Source organism: Oncorhynchus masou, unplaced genomic scaffold, assembly GCF_036934945.1.
Source record: "Oncorhynchus masou masou isolate Uvic2021 unplaced genomic scaffold, UVic_Omas_1.1 unplaced_scaffold_1780, whole genome shotgun sequence".
In the NCBI taxonomy this organism is placed as follows: Eukaryota; Metazoa; Chordata; class Actinopteri; order Salmoniformes; family Salmonidae; genus Oncorhynchus; species Oncorhynchus masou.
The window spans coordinates 14,571-40,000 of record NW_027007987.1 but is presented as its reverse complement, the minus strand read 5'-3'; the positions used below and the strand labels follow the sequence as shown (position 1 = coordinate 40,000).

Below are 25,430 nucleotides of genomic sequence, written 5' to 3'. Positions count from 1 at the left end.
ATACCATACAATAATATACTGTTCTATACCATACTAGAATATACCATACTATAATATACTGTTCTATACCATACTATAATATACCATACTATAATATACTGTTCTATACCATACTATAATATACCATACTATAATATACCATACTATAATATACTGTTCTATACCATACTATAATATACTGTTCTATACCATACTATAATATACTGTTCTATACTATACTATAATATACTGTTCTATACCATACTATAATATACTGTTCTATACCATACTGTAATATACCATACTATAATATACTGTTCTATACTATACTATAATATACTGTTCTATACTATACTATAATATACTGTTCTATACCATACTATAATATACTGTTCTATACCATACTGTAATATACCATACTATAATATACCATACTATAATAAACTGTTCTATACCATACTATAATATACTGTTCTATACCATACTATAATATACTGTTATATACTATACTATAATATACTGTTCTATACCATACTGTAATATACCATACTATAATATACTGTTCTATACCATACTATAATATACCATACTATACTATACTGTTCTATACCATACTATACTATACTGTTCTATACCGTACTATAATATACCATACTATAATATACTGTTCTATACCATACTATAATATACTGTTCTATACCATACTATAATATACTGTTCTATACCATACTATAATATACTGTTCTATACCATACTATAATATACTGTTCTATACCATACTATATAATATACTGTTCTATACCATACTATAATACACCATACTATAATATACTGTTTTATACCATACTATAATATACCATACTATAATATACTGTTTTATACCAAACTATAATATACTGTTTTATACCAAACTATAATATACTGTTCTATACCATACTATAATATACTGTTCTATACCATACTATAATATACCATACTATAATATACTGTTCTATACCATACTATAATATACTGTTCTATACCATACTATAATATACCATACTATAATATACTGTTCTATACCATACTGTAATATACCATACTATATTATACTGTTCTATACCATACTGTAATATACTGTTCTATACCATACTGTAATATACTGTTCTATACCATACTGTTCTATACCATACTGTAATATACTGTTCTATACCATACTGTAATATACTGTTCTATACCATACTGTAATATACTGTTCTATACCATACTGTAATATACTGTTCTATACCATACTGTTCTATACCATACTGTAATATACTGTTCTATACCATACTGTAATATACTGTTCTATACCATACTGTAATATACTGTTCTATACCATACTGTAATATTCTGTTCTATACCATACTGTAATATACTGTTCTATACCATACTGTTCTATACCATACTGTAATATACTGTTCTATACCATACTGTAATATACTGTTCTATACCATACTGTAATATACTGTTCTATACCATACTGTAATATACTGTTCTATACCATACTGTAATATACTGTTCTATACCATACTGTAATATACTGTTCTATACCATACTGTAATATACTGTTCTATACCATACTGTAATATACTGTTCTATACCATACTGTAATATACTGTTCTATACCATACTGTAATATACTGTTCTATACCATACTGTAATATACTGTTCTATACCATACTGTAATATACTGTTCTATACCATACTGTAATATACCATACTGTAATATACCATACTATATTATACTGTAATATACTGTTCTATACCATACTATAATATACTGTTCTATACCATACTATAATATACCGTTCTATACCATACTGTAATATACCATACTATAATATACTGTTCTATACCATACTATAATATACTGTTCTGTACCTTTCTGTACTATATTTAGTGTATGTAATATACCAAACTATAGTATACTGTACTATATGTAGTGTATGTTGGGCACCACATGGCCATTAAAGACCAGTATTAAACTGTTCAAATGTCGTTTCATTGTTCTCCTCCTTCAGTGTCGAAAGGAGCAAAAAACAGCAATGTGATCAACTTCAAACTGTCTGCTAATCTGGGTTCATTCCGTGTGGAGGTGTGTGATGACCGGCGGAACATCGCTGACATCACAATACAAGGTAAGATGTGACCAATCATCTGAAAGGAAATATTTGTTATTTTTTTGTGGGGGGGGGGGTTATGCTGCTTATAAACTTACTGATCCAGTTTGGGAAAATATCCTTCCAACGTTTATTGCAGTTATCTCTGCATGTGATGTACATACAGTGTGCTAACTGTGTGCTAACTGTGTGCTAACTGTGTACTTGACTGATCTGTCGTCAGGTATTGATGGGTCGGTGCTGGTCCAAGCCAAAGAGACAATGGTGTTCGCCAGGCTCAGGGACATAGTGGTGCTGGATGTCGACCCCAAAACCATCCACAAAAAGGTGATTTTTTTTAATTTGATTTAAAATGGATTATTCCATTGGTCCTGTCTCAGTTAACTACTTTTTTGTTTTGTTTAGGTACTATTGGTACTATTGGTGTACTATAAGTACACCATTGGCCAACCGTGTTCTGTTATTACACACATCGTTAGTGAGCTGAAGGGGTAGTTTGTAGTAATGTAGTCTGTTTTAATTTACAAGGGAGACTGTATATCATCGTCATACTGTACTGTCCTGGTGTGATCCTGTAGGCCGTCTCCATCGTGGGCGAGGAGGTGTTCAGCTTTCAGATGTCCCTGTATCCCAACGCTACGGAGGGAGAGGGTTACTCAGACACCTCCAAGGTGGACGGGAAGGTTACCATGAGGCTGGGCTGCATCCAGATCGTCTATCTGCACAAGTTCCTCATGTCTCTACTGGTGAGGAGAACCTCAGGGATGGGTATCGAGAGCTGACAACAGGGTAGCGCTCAATTCCGTTATCAATTCCAGATCAATTCAGGAAGTACACAGAAATTCCAATGACCTTCGATGCTTTTCAATCGGGATAAAATAAAAAATGGAATTCAAGTGTTGTTTACTTTCTGAATTGAAATGGAATTGGTCCCAGCTGGAGGACATGTTGAGATATCAACTTCCCCACCGAGTGGAACATGGTTTAATAGTACCTGTGTCATTCATTTAGGAAATAGCAGATACCGTGTATAAGGGTTATGTCTATGTGTCTTGCTATGTGCCTGTTTCCTACACGCGGATGAAGCCTATTCCTCCTCTAAAACGTACTTTTAATGGAGGTTCTCTAAATGGTCACGGTCTTAAATAGGTTTCATCTTGGTCCAGGAAACCAGCTCTTTATGTTGCAAGGGGACGTTATTAGGATGTTTTGGTCAATTGGAGTCCTTTCATGTTACCAGGGAGACTTAAAACATTATTTTAATTTCTGAGAGGCTGTTTCCTTTTTTTTACTGTTTAAATTTATCCTGTTTTTGTATTTGTTTATCTTTTGTATCTGAACTCTTTCTTTTTCAATTTCTCCAGGCCTCTTATAGCTATCAGTGTCCTCAGTATCTGTAAATCTGTGGTGTTCTCTCCAGACCTCTTATAGCTATCAGTGTCCTCCAGTATCTGTACATCTGTGGTGTTCTCTCCAGGCCTCTTATAGCTATCAGTGTCCTCAGTATTTGTAAATCTGTGGTGTTCTCTCCAGGCCTCTTATAGCTATCAGTGTCCTCAGTATCTGTAAATCTGTGGTGTTCTCTCCAGGCCTCTTATAGCTATCAGTGTCCTCAGTATCTGTAAATCTGTGGTGTTCTCTCCAGGCCTCTTATAGCTATCAGTGTCCTCCAGTATCTGTAAATCTGTGGTGTTCTCTCCAGGCCTCTTATAGCTATCAGTGTCCTCCAGTATCTGTAAATCTGTGGTGTTCTCTCCAGGCCTCTTATAGCTATCAGTGTCCTCCAGTATCTGTAAATCTGTGGTGTTCTCTCCAGGCCTCTTATAGCTATCAGTGTCCTCCAGTATCTGTAAATCTGTGGTGTTCTCTCCAGGCCTCTTATAGCTATCAGTGTCCTCCAGTATCTGTAAATCTGTGGTGTTCTCTCCAGGCCTCTTATAGCTATCAGTGTCCTCAGTATCTGTAAATCTGTGGTGTTCTCTCCAGGCCTCTTATAGCTATCAGTGTCCTCAGTATCTGTAAATCTGTGGTGTTCTCTCCAGGCCTCTTATAGCTATCAGTGTCCTCAGTATCTGTAAATCTGTGGTGTTCTCTCCAGGCCTCTTATAGCTATCAGTGTCCTCCAGTATCTGTAAATCTGTGGTGTTCTCTCCAGGCCTCTTATAGCTATCAGTGTCCTCCAGTATCTGTAAATCTGTGGTGTTCTCTCCAGGCCTCTTATAGCTATCAGTGTCCTCAGTATCTGTAAATCTGTGGTGTTCTCTCCAGGCCTCTTATAGCTATCAGTGTCCTCCAGTATCTGTAAATCTGTGGTGTTCTCTCCAGGCCTCTTATAGCTATCAGTGTCCTCAGTATCTGTAAATCTGTGGTGTTCTCTCCAGGCCTCTTATAGCTATCAGTGTCCTCAGTATCTGTAAATCTGTGGTGTTCTCTCCAGGCCTCTTATAGCTATCAGTATCACTCTCCTTATGAGGTACAGTTTATGGCATGTTGTATAGCACTAAACTACAGATTATGGCACGCAGCACTAAACTACAGATTATGGCACGCAGCGCAGCACTAAACTACAGATTATGGCACGCAGCGCAGCACTAAACTACAGATTATGGCATGCAGCACTAAACTACAGATTATGGCACGCAGCACTAAACTACAGATTATGGCATGCAGCACTAAACTACAGATTATGGCACGCAGCGCAGCACTAAACTACAGATTATGGCATGCAGCACTAAACTACAGATTATGGCACGCAGCACTAAACTACAGATTATGGCATGCAGCACTAAACTACAGATTATGGCACGCAGCGCAGCACTAAACTACAGATTATGGCATGCAGCACTAAACTACAGATTATGGCATGCAGCACTAAACTACAGATTATGGCACGCAGCGCAGCACTAAACTACAGATTATGGCACGCAGCACTAAACTACAGATTATGGCACGCAGCACTAAACTACAGATTATGGCACGCAGCACTAAACTACAGATTATGGCACGCAGCACTAAACTACAGATTATGGCACGCAGCACTAAACTACAGATTATGGCACGCAGCACTAAACTACAGATTATGGCACGCAGCGCAGCACTAAACTACATATTATGGCACGCAGTGCAGCACTAAACTACATATTATGGCACGCAGCACTAAACTACAGATTATGGCACGCAGCGCAGCACTAAACTACAGATTATGGCATGCAGCACTAAACTACAGATTATGGCACGCAGCGCAGCACTAAACTACAGATTATGGCATGCAGCACTAAACTACAGATTATGGCATGCAGCACTAAACTACAGATTATGGCATGCAGCACTAAACTACAGATTATGGCACGCAGCGCAGCACTAAACTACAGATTATGGCACGCAGCACTAAACTACAGCATTCACCCTGCAGCTTCATCACACCCAGACACCACAGCACTGTTAACCACTACCTTACGCCCAGGGCCCTAGCTTAAGGACAGGGTTAGGGCCCTATTTTAAGGACAGGGATACTTCCAATGAATTGAAATGGAACATATCTGTGTCCAGGCTAGACGGCACCAACAGATCTGGGTCCGGGCTAGACGGCGCCAACAGATCTGGGGTCCGGGCTAGACGGCGCCAACAGATCTGGGTCCGGGCTAGACGGCACCAACAGATCTGGGTTCGGACTAGACGGCACCAACATATCTGGGTCCAGGCTAGACGGCACCAACAGATCTGGGTCCAGGCTAGACGGCGCCAACAGATCTGGGTCCGGGCTAGACGGCGCCAACAGATCTGGGTCCGGGCTAGACGGCGCCAACAGATCTGGGTTCAGACTAACTCAACCCCCTCCAACTCCTCCTTGTGCGTTTTTAAGTTGATGGTTGTGTGGGCGAAACCATAAAAATGAAAAGCATCCCTAGTTGCCACGCAGATACCTAGTTGCCATGCAGATACCAACATGAAAGCAGCAGAGAGGAAGTGGTAATTCAGGCCGGTAGTATTTCAAGAGGTAGTCGGCGTTTCGGGTCCAAGCTTCACTGTTTTATGGCTGTGTTTTCATAGCGCTCATCTCAAAGATATGCCCCATTTAACAACGCTGACAGGTTATAGTCTGACAAATGGCCCTTTCATACAAACCAGGAAGTTCTTCAGCATGATACAGCAGACCCCTCTCTCGATGAGATATATTTATATAGAGAAGAGACAGAGTGGTTACTATAGCAGACCCCTCTCTCGATGAGATATATTTATATAGAGAAGAGACAGAGTGGTTACTATAGCAGACCCCTCTCTCGATGAGATATATTTATATAGAGTAGAGACAGTAGTTACTATAGCTTGATGTGTGATATATTTATATAGAGTAGAGACAGTAGTTACTATAGCTTGATGTGTGATATATTTATATAGAGTAGAGACAGAGTAGTTACTCTATAGCTTGATGTGTGATATATTTATATAGAGTAGAGACAGTAGTTACTATAGCTTGATGTGTGATATATTTATATAGAGTAGAGACAGTAGTTACTATAGCTTGATGTGTGATATATTTATATAGAGTAGAGACAGTGGTTACTATAGCTTGATGTGTGATATATTTATATAGAGTAGAGACAGTAGTTACTATAGCTTGATGTGTGATATATTTATATAGAGTAGAGACAGAGTAGTTACTATAGCTTGATGTGTGATATATTTATATAGAGAAGAGACAGTAGTTACTATAGCTTGATGTGTGATATATTTATATAGAGTAGAGACAGTAGTTACTATAGCTTGATGTGTGATATATTTATATAGAGTAGAGACAGTAGTTACTATAGCTTGATGAGTGATATATTTATATAGAGTAGAGACAGTAGTTACTATAGCTTGATGTGTGATATATTTATATAGAGTAGAGACAGAGTAGTTACTATAGCTTGATGTGTGATATATTTATATAGAGAAGAGACAGTAGTTACTATAGCTTGATGTGTGATATATTTATATAGAGTAGAGACAGTAGTTACTATAGCTTGATGTGTGATATATTTATATAGAGTAGAGACAGTAGTTACTATAGCTTGATGAGTGATATATTTATATAGAGTAGAGACAGAGTAGTTACTATAGCTTGATGTGTGATATATTTATATAGAGAAGAGACAGTGGTTACTATAGCTTGATGTGTGATATATTTATATAGAGTAGAGACAGTAGTTACTATAGCTTGATGTGTGATATATTTATATAGAGTAGAGACAGTAGTTACTATAGCTTGATGAGTGATATATTTATATAGAGTAGAGACAGAGTAGTTACTATAGCTTGATGTGTGATATATTTATATAGAGAAGAGACAGTGGTTACTATAGCTTGATGTGTGATATATTTATATAGAGTAGAGACAGTAGTTACTATAGCTTGATGTGTGATATATTTATATAGAGTAGAGACAGAGTAGTTACTATAGCTTGATGTGTGATATATTTATATAGAGTAGAGACAGTAGTTACTATAGCTTGATGTGTGATATATTTATATAGAGTAGAGACAGTAGTTACTATAGCTTGATGTGTGATATATTTATATAGAGTAGAGACAGAGTGGTTACTATAGCTTGATGTGTGATATATTTATATAGAGAAGAGACAGTGGTTACTGTAGCTTGATGTGTGATATATTTATATAGAGAAGAGACAGTAGTTACTATAGCTTGATATGTGATATATTTATATAGAGTAGAGACAGAGTGGTTACTATAGCTTGATGTGTGATATATTTATATAGAGTAGAGACAGAGTGGTTACTATAGCTTGATGTGTGATATATTTATATAGAGTAGAGACAGTAGTTACTATAGCTTGATGTGTGATATATTTATATAGAGTAGAGACAGTAGTTACTATAGCTTGATGTGTGATATATTTATATAGAGTAGAGACAGTAGTTACTATAGCTTGATGTGTGATATATTTATATAGAGTAGAGACAGTGGTTACTATAGCTTGATGTGTGATATATTTATATAGAGTAGAGACAGTGGTTACTATAGCTTGATGTGTGATATATTTATATAGAGTAGAGACAGTAGTTACTATAGCTTGATGTGTGATATATTTATATAGAGAAGAGACAGTGGTTACTATAGCTTGATGTGTGATATATATATATATATTTATATAGAGTAGAGACAGAGTGGTTACTATAGCTTGATGTGTGATATATTTATATAGAGTAGAGACAGTAGTTACTATAGCTTGATGTGTGATATATTTATATAGAGTAGAGACAGTAGTTACTATAGCTTGATGTGTGATATATTTATATAGAGTAGAGACAGTGGTTACTATAGCTTGATGTGTGATATATTTATATAGAGTAGAGACAGAGTGGGTACTATAGCTTGATGTGTGATTTGTTGGGATGTATGACATCTTGACTAAACATATTTCTCTGTGGACATGCTGTATGTAAAGAGCTGTTGTTGATGACGCGGTGTGGTAAACTATTTGATTGGTCAGTTGTCCAGTTGACCATGATGCTCCGGTCTTGATGGCATGTTAACAGCTTTGTAATGGCACTTGCTCCTGCTTCTAAATCTCGTTGGCACTTTGGCCGTCTCTCTGAACTTTGTGGTCTGTCGTCGCACAGGGGGGAATGTTTTTCATGCACAACGTGACTACCGATCTCAATCCTCATTTCAAATGCTACGCAAATCTCACTCAACTGCCATTTTTCATAAAACCTCTTATGACGGCCTATGTAACCTAAATCCTCCTGCTTCCTTCCGTCCGTTGTTCCCTTCCCTCTGTCTTTGTGAGTTCACTTCCAGTAAACGGTGTTTCAGGTTACACATTTGCATCACCTAGTTTCACATTTTGTTATGTATAACATATATAACGTCCCCTGTCATTGTTCTCTTACCATGGTTGACCAGTAGACCACTATACAGAACCTTAGCGTGTCTGTCCTGCTGTGTTAGTGTCTTCATGGTCTCTGTCCTTCGCCCCCCCCAGACTTACCATGGCTGACCAGTAGACCACTAAACAGAACCTCAGCGTGTCTGTCCTGCTGTGTTAGTGTCTTCATGGTCTCTGTCCTTCGCCCCCCCCCAGACTTACCATGGCTGACCAGTAGACCACTATACAGAACCTTAGCGTGTCTGTCCTGCTGTGTTAGTGTCTTCATGGTCTCTGTCCTTCGCCCCCCAGACTTACCATGGCTGACCAGTAGACCACTATACAGAACCTCAGCGTGTCTGTCCTGCTGTGTTAGTGTTTTCATGGTCTCTGTCCTTCGCCCCCCCAGACTTACCATGGCTGACCAGTAGACCACTATACAGAACCTCAGCGTGTCTGTCCTGCTGTGTTAGTGTTTTCATGGTCTCTGTCCTTCGCCCCCCCAGACTTACCATGGCTGACCAGTAGACCACTATACAGAACCTCAGCGTGTCTGTCCTGCTGTGTTAGTGTCTTCATGGTCTCTGTCCTTCGCCCCCAGACTTACCATGGCTGACCAGTAGACCACTATACAGAACCTCAGCGTGTCTGTCCTGCTGTGTTAGTGTCTTCATGGTCTCTGTCCTTTGCCCCCCCCAGACTTACCATGGCTGACCAGTAGACCACTATACAGAACCTCAGCGTGTCTGTCCTGCTGTGTTAGTGTCTTCATGGTCTCTGTCCTTTGCCCCCCCCCAGACTTACCATGGCTGACCAGTAGACCACTATACAGAACCTCAGCGTGTCTGTCCTGCTGTGTTAGTGTCTTCATGGTCTCTGTCCTTCGCCCCCAGACTTACCATGGCTGACCAGTAGACCACTATACAGAACCTCAGCGTGTCTGTCCTGCTGTGTTAGTGTCTTCATGGTCTCTGTCCTTCGCCCCCCAGACTTACCATGGCTGACCAGTAGACCACTATACAGAACCTCAGCGTGTCTGTCCTGCTGTGTTAGTGTCTTCATGGTCTCTGTCCTTCGCCCCCCCCCAGACTTACCATGGCTGACCAGTAGACCACTACACAGAACCTCAGCGTGTCTGTCCTGCTGTGTTAGTGTTTTCATGGTCTCTGTCCTTCGCCCCCCAGACTTACCATGGCTGACCAGTAGACCACTACACAGAACCTCAGCGTGTCTGTCCTGTTGTGTTAGTGTCTTCATGGTCTCTGTCCTTCGCCCCCCCCCCCCAGACTTACCATGGCTGACCAGTAGACCACTATACAGAACCTCAGCGTGTCTGTCCTGCTGTGTTAGTGTTTTCATGGTCCCTGACCTTCGCCCCCCAGACTTACCATGGCTGACCAGTAGACCACTATAGAGAACCTCAGCGTGTCTGTCCTGCTGTGTTAGTGTCTTCATGGTCTCTGTTCTTCGCCCCCCAGACTTACCATGGCTGACCAGTAGACCACTATACAGAACCTCAGCGTGTCTGTCCTGCTGTGTTAGTGTCTTCATGGTCTCTGTCCTTCGCCCCCCCCCCAGGCTGACCAGTAGACCACTAAACAGAACCTCAGCGTGTCTGTCCTGCTGTGTTAGTGTTTTCATGGTCTCTGTCCTTCGCCCCCCCAGACTTACCATGGCTGACCATTAGACCACTATACAGAACCTCAGCGTGTCTGTCCTGCTGTGTTAGTGTCTTCATGGTCTCTGTCCTTCGCCCCCCCCAGACTTACCTTGGCTGACCAGTAGACCACTACACAGAACCTCAGCGTGTCTGTCCTGCTGTGTTAGTGTCTTCATGGTCTCTGTCCTTCGCCCCCCCCCAGACTTACCATGGCTGACCATTAGACCACTATACAGAACCTCAGCGTGTCTGTCCTGCTGTGTTAGTGTCTTCATGGTCTCTGTCCTTCGCCCCCCAGACTTACCTTGGCTGACCAGTAGACCACTATACAGAACCTCAGCGTGTCTGTCCTGCTGTGTTAGTGTCTTCATGGTCTCTGTCCTTCGCCCCCCAGACTTACCATGGCTGACCAGTAGACCACTATACAGAACCTCAGCGTGTCTGTCCTGCTGTGTTAGTGTCTTCATGGTCTCTGTCCTTCGCCCCCAGACTTACCATGGCTGACCAGTAGACCACTATACAGAACCTCAGCGTGTCTGTCCTGCTGTGTTAGTGTCTTCATGGTCTCTGTCCTTCGCCCCCCCAGACTTACCATGGCTGACCATTGGACCACTATACAGAACCTCAGCGTGTCTGTCCTGCTGTGTTAGTGTCTTCATGGTCTCTGTCCTTCGCCCCCCAGACTTACCATGGCTGACCAGTAGACCACTACACAGAACCTCAGCGTGTCTGTCCTGCTGTGTTAGTGTCTTCATGGTCTCTGTCCTTTGCCCCCCCCCCAGACTTACCATGGCTGACCAGTAGACCACTATACAGAACCTCAGCGTGTCTGTCCTGCTGTGTTAGTGTCTTCATGGTCTCTGTCCTTCGCCCCCCCAGACTTACCATGGCTGACCATTGGACCACTATACAGAACCTCAGCGTGTCTGTCCTGCTGTGTTAGTGTCTTCATGGTCTCTGTCCTTCGCCCCCCAGACTTACCATGGCTGACCATTAGACCACTATACAGAACCTCAGCGTGTCTGTCCTGCTGTGTTAGTGTCTTCATGGTCTCTGTCCTTCGCCCCCCAGACTTACCTTGGCTGACCAGTAGACCACTATACAGAACCTCAGCGTGTCTGTCCTGCTGTGTTAGTGTCTTCATGGTCTCTGTCCTTCGCCCCCCCCCCCAGACTTACCATGGCTGACCAGTAGACCACTATACAGAACCTCAGCGTGTCTGTCCTGCTGTGTTAGTGTCTTCATGGTCTCTGTCCTTCGCCCCCCCCAGACTTACCATGGCTGACCAGTAGACCACTATACAGAACCTCAGCGTGTCTGTCCTGCTGTGTTAGTGTCTTCATGGTCTCTGTCCTTCGCCCCCCCAGACTTACCATGGCTGACCATTGGACCACTATACAGAACCTCAGCGTGTCTGTCCTGCTGTGTTAGTGTCTTCATGGTCTCTGTCCTTCGCCCCCAGACTTACCATGGCTGACCAGTAGACCACTACACAGAACCTCAGCGTGTCTGTCCTGCTGTGTTAGTGTCTTCATGGTCTCTGTCCTTCGCCCCCCAGACTTACCATGGCTGACCAGTAGACCACTATAGAGAACCTCAGCATGTCTGTCCTGCTGTGTTAGTGTCTTCATGGTCTCTGTCCTTCGCCCCCCCCAGACTTACCATGGCTGACCATTAGACCACTATACAGAACCTCAGCGTGTCTGTCCTGCTGTGTTAGTGTTTTCATGGTCTCTGTCCTTCGCCCCCCCCCAGACTTACCATGGCTGACCATTAGACCACTATACAGAACCTCAGCGTGTCTGTCCTGCTGTGTTAGTGTTTTCATGGTCTCTGTCCTTCGCCCCCCAGACTTACCATGGCTGACCATTAGACCACTATACAGAACCTCGGCATGTCTGTCCTGCTGTGTTAGTGTCTTCATGGTCTCTGTCCTTCGCCCCCCAGACTTACCATGGCTGACCAGTAGACCACTATACAGAACCTCAGCGTGTCTGTCCTGCTGTGTTAGTGTCTTCATGGTCTCTGTCCTTCGCCCCCCCCCCCAGACTTACCATGGCTGACCATTAGACCACTAAACAGAACCTCAGCGTGTCTGTCCTGCTGTGTTAGTGTTTTCATGGTCTCTGTCCTTCGCCCCCCCACCCCCAGGCTGACCAGTAGACCACTATACAGAACCTCAGCGTGTCTGTCCTGCTGTGTTAGTGTTTTCATGGTCTCTGTCCTTCGCCCCCCTCCCAGACGTTTCTGGACAACTTCCAGACGGCCAAGGAGGCGGTGAGTGTGGCCACGGCCCAGGCAGCAGAGAAGGCGGCCTCCAGCGTCAGGGACTTCGCCCAGAAGAGCTTCCGTCTCTCCATGGACATCAAGCTGAAGGCCCCTCTCATCGTCATCCCTCAGTCCTCCACCTCACGCAATGCGTTTGTGGTGGACCTGGGGCTCATCACCGTGGGCAACGGTTTCAGTCTGATGTCGGCCGAAGGGTTCTCGCTCCCCGCTGTGTTGGACACCATGGACGTCAAACTCACTCAGCTCAAACTGTCCAGGTATTAGAGGAGACTAAAACGTTTGGCGCTAAAATAGGACATGGGGTGTGTGTGTGTGTGTGTGTGTGTGTCCTCTGATTGGGTAATCCCACTTCATTCATCTCTCCATAGGACCACGCTGAAACAAGGCTCCCCACAGACAGACATCGAGATCCTTCAGCCAATCAATTTAGAGCTTCTGGTCAAACGGAACCTGGCCTCTTCCTGGTACAACGAGATCCCTGGAGTAGAGGTTCAAGGAATGCTCAAGTCTATGAATGTAGGTTTACTGACCCTGACACTGACCCTGACACTGACCCTGACCCTAACCCTAGAGGACAAGTCCAAGTAGAACTCAAGTCTATTGAATGTAGGTTTACTGACCCTGACACTGACCCTAACACTGACCCTAACCCTAGAGGACAAGTCAAATCTATGAATGTAGGTTTACTGACCCTGACCCTAAACCTAGAGGTCAAGTCTATGAATGCAGGTTTACTGACCCTAACACTGACCCTGACCCTAACCCTAGAGGACAAGTCAAGTCTTTGAATGTAGGTTTACTGACCCTAACACTGACCCTGACCCTAACCCTAGAGGTCAAGTCTATGAATGCAGGTTTACTGACCCTAACACTGACCCTGACCCTAACCCTAGAGGACAAGTCAAGTCTTTGAATGTAGGTTTACTGACCCTAACACTGACCCTGACCCTAACCCTAGAGGTCAAGTCTATGAATGCAGGTTTACTGACCCTAACACTGACCCTGACCCTAACCCTAGAGGACAAGTCAAGTCTATGAATGTAGGTTTACTGACCCTAACACTGACCCTAACACTGACCCTAACACTGACCCTAACACTGACCCTGACCCTAACCCTAGAGGTCAAGTCTATGAATGCAGGTTTACTGACCCTAACACTGACCCTGACCCTGACCCTAACCCTAGAGGACAAGTCAAGTCTATGAATGTAGGTGTACTGACCCTAACACTGACCCTAACACTGACCCTAACACTGACAGCTGGTGGTTCTCTGGATACAGAAGTTGCCTTCCAGGTGGACAGATCTGCCTAGAAACACAGATGTTTGATCTCAATGGGATCTAGTTGTATAAATAAAAGGAGAGGTACACCAACACCAAATCAAGATGTTTTCCGTCCTTTTTAATCTCCTCCCTCCAGATGGCTCTAGGTCAGGAGGACTTTGGTGTTCTGATGAAGACACTGAGGGAGAACATCGGAGAGGGCAGCAAAGAGCACGTCATGGATGTCAAGAAACAAGTAGCCCGAGGTAGATCCTAGTGTCTTACCTACTGTAACTAGGGCCTGGAGGTAGATCCTAGTGTCTTACCTACTGTAACTAGGGCCTGGAGGTAGATCCTAGTGTCTTACCTACTGTAACTAGGGCCTGGAGGTAGATCCTAGTGTCTTACCTACTGTAACTAGGGCCTGGAGGTAGATCCTAGTGTCTTACCTACTGTAACTAGGGCCTGGAGGTAGATCCTAGTGTCTTACCTACTGTAACTAGGGCCTGGAGGTAGATCCTAGTGTCTTACCTACTGTAACTAGGGCCTGGAGGTAGATCCTAGTGTCTTACCTACTGTAACTAGGGCCTGGAGGTAGATCCTAGTGTCTTACCTACTGTAACTAGGGCCTGGAGGTAGATCCTAGTGTCTTACCTACTGTAACTAGGGCCTGGAGGTCGATCCTACTGTCTTACACACCAAACACACTGTAACTAGGGCCTGGAGGTAGATCCTAGTGTCTTACCTACTGTAACTAGGGCCTGGAGGTAGATCCTAGTGTCTTACCTACTGTAACTAGGGCCTGGAGGTAGATCCTAGTGTCTTACACACTGTGACTAGGGCCTGGAGGTAGATCCTAGTGTCTTACACACCAAACACACTGTAACTAGGGCCTGGAGGTAGATCCTAGTGTCTTACCTACTGTAACTAGGGCCTGGAGGTAGATCCTAGTGTCTTACCTACTGTAACTAGGGCCTGGAGGTAGATCCTAGTGTCTTACACATCAAACACACTGTGACTAGGGCCTGGAGGTAGATCCTAGTGTCTTACACACCAAACACACTGTGACTAGGGCCTGGAGGTAGATCCTAGTGTCTTACCTACTGTAACTAGGGCCTGGAGGTAGATCCTAGTGTCTTACACACCAAACACACTGTGACTAGGGCCTGGAGGTAGATCCTAGTGTCTTACACACCAAACACACTGTAACTAGGGCCTGGAGGTAGATCCTAGTGTCTTACACACCAAACACACTGTAACTAGGGCCTGGAGGTAGATCCTAGTGTCTTACCTACTGTAACTAGGGCCTGGAGGTAGATCCTAGTGTCTTACACACCAAACACACTGTGACTAGGGCCTGGAGGTAGATCCTAGTGTCTTACACACCAAACACACTGTGACTAGGGCCTGGAGGTAGATCCTAGTGTCTTACACATCAAACACACTGTGACTAGGGCCTGGAGGTAGATCCTAGTGTCTTACACACCAAACACACTGTGACTAGGGCCTGGAGGTAGATCCTAGTGTCTTACCTACTGTGACTAGGGCCTGGAGGTAGATCCTAGTGTCTTACCTACTGTAACTAGGGCCTGGAGGTAGATCCTAGTGTCTTACACACCAAACACACTGTGACTAGGGCCTGGAGGTAGATCCTAGTGTCTTACACACTGTGACTAGGGCCTGGAGGTAGATCCTAGTGTCTTACACACCAAACACACTGTAACTAGGGCCTGGAGGTAGATCCTAGTGTCTTACACACCAAACACACTGTGACTAGGGCCTGGAGGTAGATCCTAGTGTCTTACACACCAAACACACTGTAACTAGGGCCTGGAGGTAGATCCTAGTGTCTTACACACTGTGACTAGGGCCTGGAGGTAGATCCTAGTGTCTTACACACCAAACACACTGTGACTAGGGCCTGGAGGTAGATCCTAGTGTCTTACCTACTGTAACTAGGGCCTGGAGGTAGATCCTAGTGTCTTACCTACTGTAACTAGGGCCTGGAGGTAGATCCTAGTGTCTTACCTACTGTAACTAGGGCCTGGAGGTAGATCCTAGTGTCTTACCTACTGTAACTAGGGCCTGGAGGTAGATCCTAGTGTCTTACCTACTGTAACTAGGGCCTGGAGGTAGATCCTAGTGTCTTACACACTGTAACTAGGGCCTGGAGGTAGATCCTAGTGTCTTACCTACTGTAACTAGGGCCTGGAGGTAGATCCTAGTGTCTTACACACTGTGACTAGGGCCTGGAGGTAGATCCTAGTGTCTTACCTACTGTAACTAGGGCCTGGAGGTAGATCCTAGTGTCTTACCTACTGTAACTAGGGCCTGGAGGTAGATCCTAGTGTCTTACCTACTGTAACTAGGGCCTGGAGGTAGATCCTAGTGTCTTACACACTGTGACTAGGGCCTGGAGGTAGATCCTAGTGTCTTACACACTGTGACTAGGGCCTGGAGGTAGATCCTAGTGTCTTACACACTGTAACTAGGGCCTGGAGGTAGATCCTAGTGTCTTACACACCAAACACACTAACTAGGGCATGGAGTTTTTCCTGCTCAGGTCATCTTGTTGTCAGGGAAAACTCTTGGCCCTAAAGAGACTAACTCATATAACTAGAATGAATAGAACCGAGGTCCAGCAGGTAGTCTAGTGGTTAGAGTGTTGGACTAGTAAACAGCAGGTAGTCTTGTGGTGAGAGCGTTGGACTAGTAACCAGCAGGTAGCCTAGTGGTTAGAACGTTGGACTAGTAACCAGCAGGTAGTCTAGTGGTTAGAGCGTTGGACTAGTAACCAGCAGGTCGTCTAGTGGTTAGAGTGTTGGGCCAGTAACCAGCAGGTAGTCTAGTGGTTAGAGTGTTGGACTAGTAACCAGCAGGTCGTCTAGTGGTTAGAGTGTTGGGCCAGTAACCAGCAGGTAGTCTAGTGGTTAGGGCGTTGGACTAGTAACCAGCAGGTCGTCTAGTGGTTAGAGTGTTGGACTAGTAACCAGCATGTAGTCTAGTGGTTAGAGCGTTGGACTAGTAACCAGCAGGGAGCCTAGTGGTTAGAGCGTTGGACTAGTAACCAGCAGGTCGTCTAGTGGTTAGAGCGTTGGACTAGTAACCAGCAGGTAGCCTAGTGGTTAGAGCGTTGGACTAGTAACCAGCAGGTAGTCTAGTGGTTAGAGCGTTGGACTAGTAACCAGCAGGTAGCCTAGTGGTTAGAGTGTTGGGCCAGTAACCAGCAGGTAGCCTAGTGGTTAGAGTGTTGGACTAGTAACCAGCAGGTAGCCTAGTGGTTAGAGCGTTGGACTAGTAACCAGCAGGTAGTCTAGTGGTTAGAGCGTTGGACTAGTAACCAGCAGGTAGTCTAGTGGTTAGAGCGTTGGACTAGTAACCAGCAGGTAGTCTAGTGGTTAGTGTTGGACTAGTAACCAGCAGGTAGCCTAGTGGTTAGAGCGTTGGACTAGTAACCAGCAGGTAGTCTAGTGGTTAGAGTGTTGGGCCAGTAACCAGCAGGTAGTCTAGTGGTTAGTGTTAGACTAGTAACCAGCAGGTAGCCTAGTGGTTAGAGCGTTGGACTAGTAACCAGCAGGTAGTCTAGTGGTTAGAGTGTTGGGCCAGTAACCAGCAGGTAGTCTAGTGGTTAGTGTTAGACTAGTAACCAGCAGGTAGCCTAGTGGTTAGAGCGTTGGACTAGTAACCAGCAGGTAGTCTAGTGGTTAGAGTGTTGGGCCAGTAACCAGCAGGTAGTCTAGTGGTTAGTGTTAGACTAGTAACCAGCAGGTAGCCTAGTGGTTAGAGCGTTGGACTAGTAACCAGCAGGTAGTCTAGTGGTTAGAGCGTTGGACTAGTAACCAAAAAGTTGCTGTATCAAATCCTCGTAGCTGACAAGGTAAAAATCTGTCGTTCTGCCCCTGAACAAGGCCGTTTAACCCACAGTTCCCCGGTAGACCGTCATTGTAAATCAGAATGTATTCTTAACTGACTTGCCTAATTAAATAAAGGTCAAATAAAACAATTAAACTGATCTGGAACCAGGCTAATTGATGATGCATTGCATGTACAGCCTCAATATGAATTTCCGTTCCACAAGATTGAACAATAAAGTTTTTTTTAAATATTTGCTTGACACAGCAGAGATGTCAAAGCAGATGAATGTGTATTACTGGAGATAATGTCTATTGAACAGATGATAATGTCTTTGCTGGTAATGTCTAGACAAGGCAGAGCAGCACCAGCTGGAGGGGAATGAGGTGGGATGTCTACCTGTGGAGGCTGGGGGAGGACAACAGCCTGCTGCTGTTACCCATGCAGGAGGACTGGGAGAAAACATCGTCAATATGCTGCTCAACCTGGAGATTAAGGAGGTAGCTATCTACCGACCTAAACACAGTGTTCTGTTGTGATGTCATTAGCTGGCTAATATACACAGTGGTCCGTTGTGATGTCATTAGCTGGCTAATATACACAGTGGTCCGTATGCTGTGTCTTTAGCTGGCTAATATACACAGTGTTCTGTTGTGATGTCATTAGCTGGCTAATATACACAGTGGTCCGTTGTGATGTCATTAGCTGGCTAATATACACAGTGGTCCGTATGCTGTGTCTTTAGCTGGCTAATATACACAGTGGTCCGTGGTGATGTCATTAGCTGGCTAATATACACAGTGGTCCGTATGCTGTGTCTTTAGCTGGCTAATATACACAGTGGTCCGTATGCTGTGTCTTTAGCTGGCTAATATACACAGTGGTCCGTTGTGATGTCATTAGCTGGCTAATATACACAGTGGTCCGTTGTGATGTCATTAGCTGGCTAAAATATACACAGTGGTCCGTATGCTGTGTCTTTAGCTGGCTAATATACACAGTGGTCCGTATGCTGTGTCTTTAGCTGGCTAATATACACAGTGGTCCGTTGTGATGTCATGGCTAATATACACAGTGGTCCGTTGTGATGTCATTAGCTGGCTAATATACACAGTGGTCTGTTGTGATGTCATTAGCTGGCTAATATACACAGTGGTCCGTTGTGATGTCATTAGCTGGCTAATATACACAGTGGTCCGTTGTGATGTCATTAGCTGGCTAATATACACAGTGGTCCGTTGTGATGTCATTAGCTGGCTAATATACACAGTGGTCCGTATGCTGTGTCTTTAGCTGGCTAATATACACAGTGGTCCGTTGTGATGTCATGGCTAATATACACAGTGGTCCGTTGTGATGTCATTAGCTGGCTAATATACACAGTGGTCCGTTGTGATGTCATTAGCTGGCTAATATACACAGTGGTCCGTTGTGATGTCATTAGCTGGCTAATATACACAGTGGTCCGTATGCTGTGTCTTTAGCTGGCTAATATACACAGTGGTCCGTATGCTGTGTCTTTAGCTGGCTAATATACACAGTGGTCCGTTGTGATGTCATTAGCTGGCTAATATACACAGTGGTCTGTTGTGATGTCATTAGCTGGCTAATATACACAGTGGTCCGTTGTGATGTCATTAGCTGGCTAATATACACAGTGGTCCGTTGTGATGTCATTAGCTGGCTAATATACACAGTGGTCCGTTGTGATGTCATTAGCTGGCTAATATACACAGTGGTCCGTTGTGATGTCATTAGCTGGCTAATATACACAGTGGTCCGTTGTGATGTCATTAGCTGGCTAATATACACAGTGGTCCGTTGTGATGTCATTAGCTGGCTAATATACACAGTGGTCCGTTGTGATGTCATTAGCTGGCTAATATACACAGTGGTCCGTTGTGATGTCATTAGCTGGCTAATATACACAGTGGTCCGTTGTGATGTCATTAGCTGGCTAATATACACAGTGGTCCGTTGTGATGTCATTAGCTGGCTAATATACACAGTGGTCCGTTGTGATGTCATTAGCTGGCTAACATACACAGTGGTCCGTTGTGATGTCATTAGCTGGCTAACATACACAGTGGTCCGTGGTGATGTCATTAGCTGGCTAATATACACAGTGGTCCGTATGCTGTGTCTTTAGCTGGCTAAAATACACAGTGGTCCGTTGTGATGTCATGGCTAATATACACAGTGGTCCGTTGTGATGTCATTAGCTGGCTAATATACACAGTGGTCCGTTGTGATGTCATTAGCTGGCTAATATACACAGTGGTCCGTTGTGATGTCATGGCTAATATACACAGTGGTCCGTTGTGATGTCATTAGCTGGCTAATATACACAGTGGTCCGTTGTGATGTCATTAGCTGGCTAATATACACAGTGGTCCGTTGTGATGTCATGGCTAATATACACATTGGTCCGTTGTGATGTCATGGCTAATATACACAGTGGTCCGTTGTGATGTCATGGCTAATATACACAGTGGTCCGTTGTGATGTCATTAGCTGGCTAATATACACAGTGGTCCGTTGTGATGTCATTAGCTGGCTAATATACACAGTGGTCCGTTGTGATGTCATTAGCTGGCTAATATACACAGTGGTCCGTTGTGATGTCATTAGCTGGCTAATATACACAGTGGTCCGTTGTGATGTCATGGCTAATATACACATTGGTCCGTTGTGATGTCATGGCTAATATACACAGTGGTCCGTTGTGATGTCATTAGCTGGCTAATATACACAGTGGTCCGTTGTGATGTCATTAGCTGGCTAATATACACAGTGGTCCGTTGTGATGTCATTAGCTGGCTAATATACACAGTGGTCCGTTGTGATGTCATTAGCTGGCTAATATACACAGTGGTCCGTATGCTGTGTCTTTAGCTGGCTAACATACACAGTGGTCCGTGGTGATGTCATTAGCTGGCTAGCATACACAGTGGTCCGTTGTGATGTCATTAGCTGGCTAACATACACAGTGGTCCGTTGTGATGTCATTAGCTGGCTAACATACACAGTGGTCCGTTGTGATGTCATTAGCTGGCTAACATACACAGTGGTCCGTTGTGATGTCATTAGCTGGCTAACATACACAGTGGTCCGTATTGCTGTGTCTTTAGTACCGTACTGAAGCACCAAGGGAAATAAAATGTCTCTTTGTGCAGTTGGATGTTGATGCAGTTTAAACACGTCACAGAGTCTATTTTCCATCACTCGTTGAAAACAAGACACTCCCAAATCCATCCATCTTTTCTCCTGCTACGTCTCAAATCTCCTTCAGTGTCTCTCTACCAAGATATGGTCAGGTCGTTATTGCAAAAGAGAATGTGTTGTTGAACAAGTAACCTGGTTCAATAAAGGCGGACTTGATGTGGTTGTGTATCTCCATCAGGTGGTTGTGAAGCTGAAGAAGTCCAGGTCAGATCAGAAGGAGAGTCCGTTCCTGGTTCTCCACGTAGCCCAGCTGGGCATCCACACCAATGTCAGGAAGTACGACATGGTGGCCACAACGTACATCAAGAAAATCTCCATGAAGTGCCTGGAGTTCTCAGGTCGGTGGCTGTCGAGGTGTCATGTTGTATAGACTAAACTATAAAATGTTGAATGTGATAGTTCATATGAGATGGTGGCCCACAACAAGAGATGACGATGATCAACCTGGGGTTCTCGGGTCGGTGGCTATAGCCTGTCGAGGTGTCATGTTGTATAGACTAAACTATACATGTTGAATGTGATAGTTCATATGAGATGGTGGCCCACAACAAGAGATGACGATGATCAATCTGGGGTTCTCGGGTTGGTGCCTGTCACCTGTCGAGGTGTCATGTTGTATAGACTAAACTATACATGTTGAATGTGATAGTTCATATGAGATGGTGGCCCACAACAAGAGATGACTATGATCAATCTGGGGTTCTCGGGTCGGTGCCTGTAGCCTGTCGAGGTGTCATGTTGTATAGACTAAACTATAAAATGTTGAATGTGATAGTTCATATGAGATGGTGGCCCACAACAAGAGATGACGATGATCAATCTGGGGTTCTCAGGTCGGTGGCTGTAGCCTGTCGAGGTGTCATGTTGTATAGACTAAACTATAAAATGTTGAATGTGATAGTTCATATGAGATGGTGGCCCACAACAAGAGATGACGATGATCAACCTGGAGTTCTCAGGTCGGTGCCTGTCGAGGTGTCATGTTGTATAGACTAAACTATAAAATGTTGAATGTGATAGTTCATATGAGATGGTGGCCCACAACAAGAGATGACGATGATCAACCTGGAGTTCTCAGGTCGGTGGCTGTAGCCTCAAGGAATGTTATGTTTAAATACTGAATACAATAGTTACCATGATTTAAACTGGTCTGGTTATTCTGGTTAGGAATACAATAGTTACCATGATTTAAACTGGTCTGGTCCTTCTGGTTAGGAATACAATAGTTACCATGATTTAAACTGGTCTGGTCCTTCTGGTTAGGAATACAATAGTTACCATGATTTAAACTGGTCTGGTTATTCTGGTTAGGAATGAAATCCCATTGTTGTCGTTGATAAATCAGAACGCCATTGATTTCCATTTGCCTGTTTTCTAGATTCCAACGGTGAGCCGCTGTGTCTCATCAGTTCCTCTGTGGAGTCAGGTGCGGACCTCCTCAAAGTGGAATACTTCAAGGTGGGACATACCTATTGATTTTTGTTATACACTGAGTGGACACCTTCCTAATATTGATCCCTCAGAACAGACTCGATTCGTCGGGGGGCATGGACTCTACAAGGTGTTGAAAGCGTTCCACAGGGATGCTGGCCCGTGTTGACTCCAATGCTTCCCACGGTTGTGTCAAGTTGGCTGGATGACCTTTGGGTTGTGGAACATTCTTGATACACACGAGAAACCGGTGCGCCTGGCACCTACTATCATACCCTGTTCAAAGACACTTAAATATGTTGTCTTTCCCATTCACCCTCTGACTGGCACACAGACACAATCCATGTCTCCATTGTCTCAAGGTTTAAAAGTCCTTCTTTAACCTGACTCCTCCCCTTCATCTACACTGATAGAAGTGGATTTAACCTGACTCCTCCCCTTCATCTACACTGATAGAAGTGGATTTAACAGGTGGCATCAATAAGGGATCATATCTTTCACCTGGATTCACCTGGTCAGACTATGTCACGGAAAGAGCAGTTTAGCCCAGTCTATACCTCTAGCCTGGTCTATACCTCTAGCCTGGTCTATACCTCTAGCACAGTCTATACCTCTAGTACAGCCCTCAAGCCCAGTCTATACCTCTAGTACAGTCTATACCTCTAGTACAGTCTATACCTCTAGCCCATTCTATACCTCCAGCCCAGTCTATACCTCCAGCCCAGTCTATACCTCCAGCCCAGTCTATACCTCCAGCCCAGTCTATACCTCTAGTATAGCCCTCTAGCCCAGTCTATACCTCCAGCCCAGTCTATACCTCTAGTACAGCCCTCAAGCCCAGTCTATACCTCTAGTACAGTCTATACCTCTAGTACAGCCCTCTAGCCCAGTCTATACCTCTAGCCCAGTCTATACCTCTAACCCAGTCTATACCTCTAGCCCAGTCTATACCTCGAGTACAGCCCTCTAGTCCAGTCTATACCTCTAGTCCAGTCTATACCTCTAGTCCAGTCTATACCTCTAGTCCAGTCTATACCTCTAGTACAGCCCTCTAGCCCAGTCTATACCTCTATGTCCTGTGTGGCTCAGTCGGTAGAGCATGGCGCTTGCAACGCCAAGCGTCGTGGGTTCGATTCCCGCTGGGGCCACCCATATGTAAAAGTAGTGGCCCCAGCCGACTTGTAAGTCGCTTTGGACAAAAGCGTCTGCTAAATGGGATATATTATTATTATATATTAGCCCAGTCTATACCTATAGTACAGCCCTCTAGCCCAGTCTTTACTTCTAGCCCAGCCCTGACCTCTAGTATAGTACAGTCTATACCTATAGTACAGCCCTCTAGCCCAGTCTATACCTCTAGCCCAGCCCTGACCTCTAGTATAGTACAGTCTATACCTCTAGTATATTCTATACCTCTAGTATAGTCTATACCTCTAGTATAGTCTATACCTCTAGCCCAGTCTATACCTCTAGCCCAGTCTATACTTCTAGCCCAGTCCTGACCTCTAGTATAGTACAGTCTATACCTCCAGTATAGTCTATACCTCTAGTATAGTCTATACCTCTAGTACAGTCTGTACCTCTAGTACCGTCTACCTCTAGCCCAGTCCTGACCTCTAGTACAGCCCTCTAGCCCAGTCTATACCTATATAAATATAGGACAAAACACACATCACGACAAGAGACAACACAACACTGCATAAATAGAGACCTAAGACGACAACATAGTAAGGCAGCAACACATGACAACACAACATGGTAGCAACACAACAACAATATGGTAGCAACACAACATGACAACAACATGGTAGCAGCACGACATGGTAGCAGCACGACATGGTAGCAGCACGACATGGTAGCAACACGACATGGTAGCAACACGACATGGTAGCAGAACAACATGGTTGCAACACATGGTAGCAACACAACATGGTAGTAACACATGACAATATCATGGTAGCAACACAACATGGTAGCAGCACATGACAATAACATGGTAGCAACGCAACATGGTAGCAACACGACATGACAACAGCATGGTAGAAACACAACATGGTAGCAGGACAACATGGTAGCATCACAACATGGTAGTAACACATGACAACAACATGGCAGCAGCACAACATGGCAGCAGCACAACATGGCAGCAACACAAAACATGGTACAAACACACAACATGGTACAAACATTATTGCTTTAATGTATTATTCTTATGGAGTCTTATTATTATTATTATTGTTATTGTTCTTAAAGCCGTGTATAACAGCAAAAACACAGTGGATACGGGCTCTATGCTCTATGCAGCGCTTGTTCCCCCCCTACAGTCTGGAATTATTTTATCACTTTGGAAATTAAAGCATTTGACCTCATTAAATACCCTAATCAAACACCTTTTATGAGCCTTTTCTAAAATAGGAAATTCAGACATGAATTCTTCGAAATGCAAAGAGGTGCTTTCCCAGAATCCACATGGTCATTGTACTGTAGTTATATTTAATGATACAGTATTGTAGCTGTTCAGAAACCCCCAGCCATATGTCCTCTCTCTGTGGACATGTTCTCTGTTCAGAAACCCCCAGCCATATGTCCTCTCTCTGTGGACATGTTCTCTGTTCAGAAACCCCCAGCCATATGTCCTCTCTCTGTGGACATGTTCTCTGTTCAGAAACCCCCAGCCATATGTCCTCTCTCTGTGGACATGTTCTCTGTTCAGAAACCC

At 44.1% G+C, this 25,430-nt stretch overlaps 1 protein-coding gene across 1 annotated transcript in view; it reads left to right on the top strand.

The window, feature by feature from the left end:
* LOC135532240 (intermembrane lipid transfer protein VPS13C-like) overlaps positions 1 to 25,430 on the top strand; it is a gene marked incomplete at both ends in the record, with an annotated part of 108,959 nt that overhangs the window by 71,444 nt on the left and 12,085 nt on the right. The window contains 9 exon segments of the mRNA XM_064959834.1: positions 2,022 to 2,138; positions 2,344 to 2,447; positions 2,699 to 2,866; positions 12,894 to 13,198; positions 13,310 to 13,457; positions 14,361 to 14,469; positions 18,407 to 18,555; positions 21,459 to 21,618; positions 22,659 to 22,738. Coding sequence (XP_064815906.1) covers positions 2,022 to 2,138; positions 2,344 to 2,447; positions 2,699 to 2,866; positions 12,894 to 13,198; positions 13,310 to 13,457; positions 14,361 to 14,469; positions 18,407 to 18,555; positions 21,459 to 21,618; positions 22,659 to 22,738 — 1,340 coding nt within the window.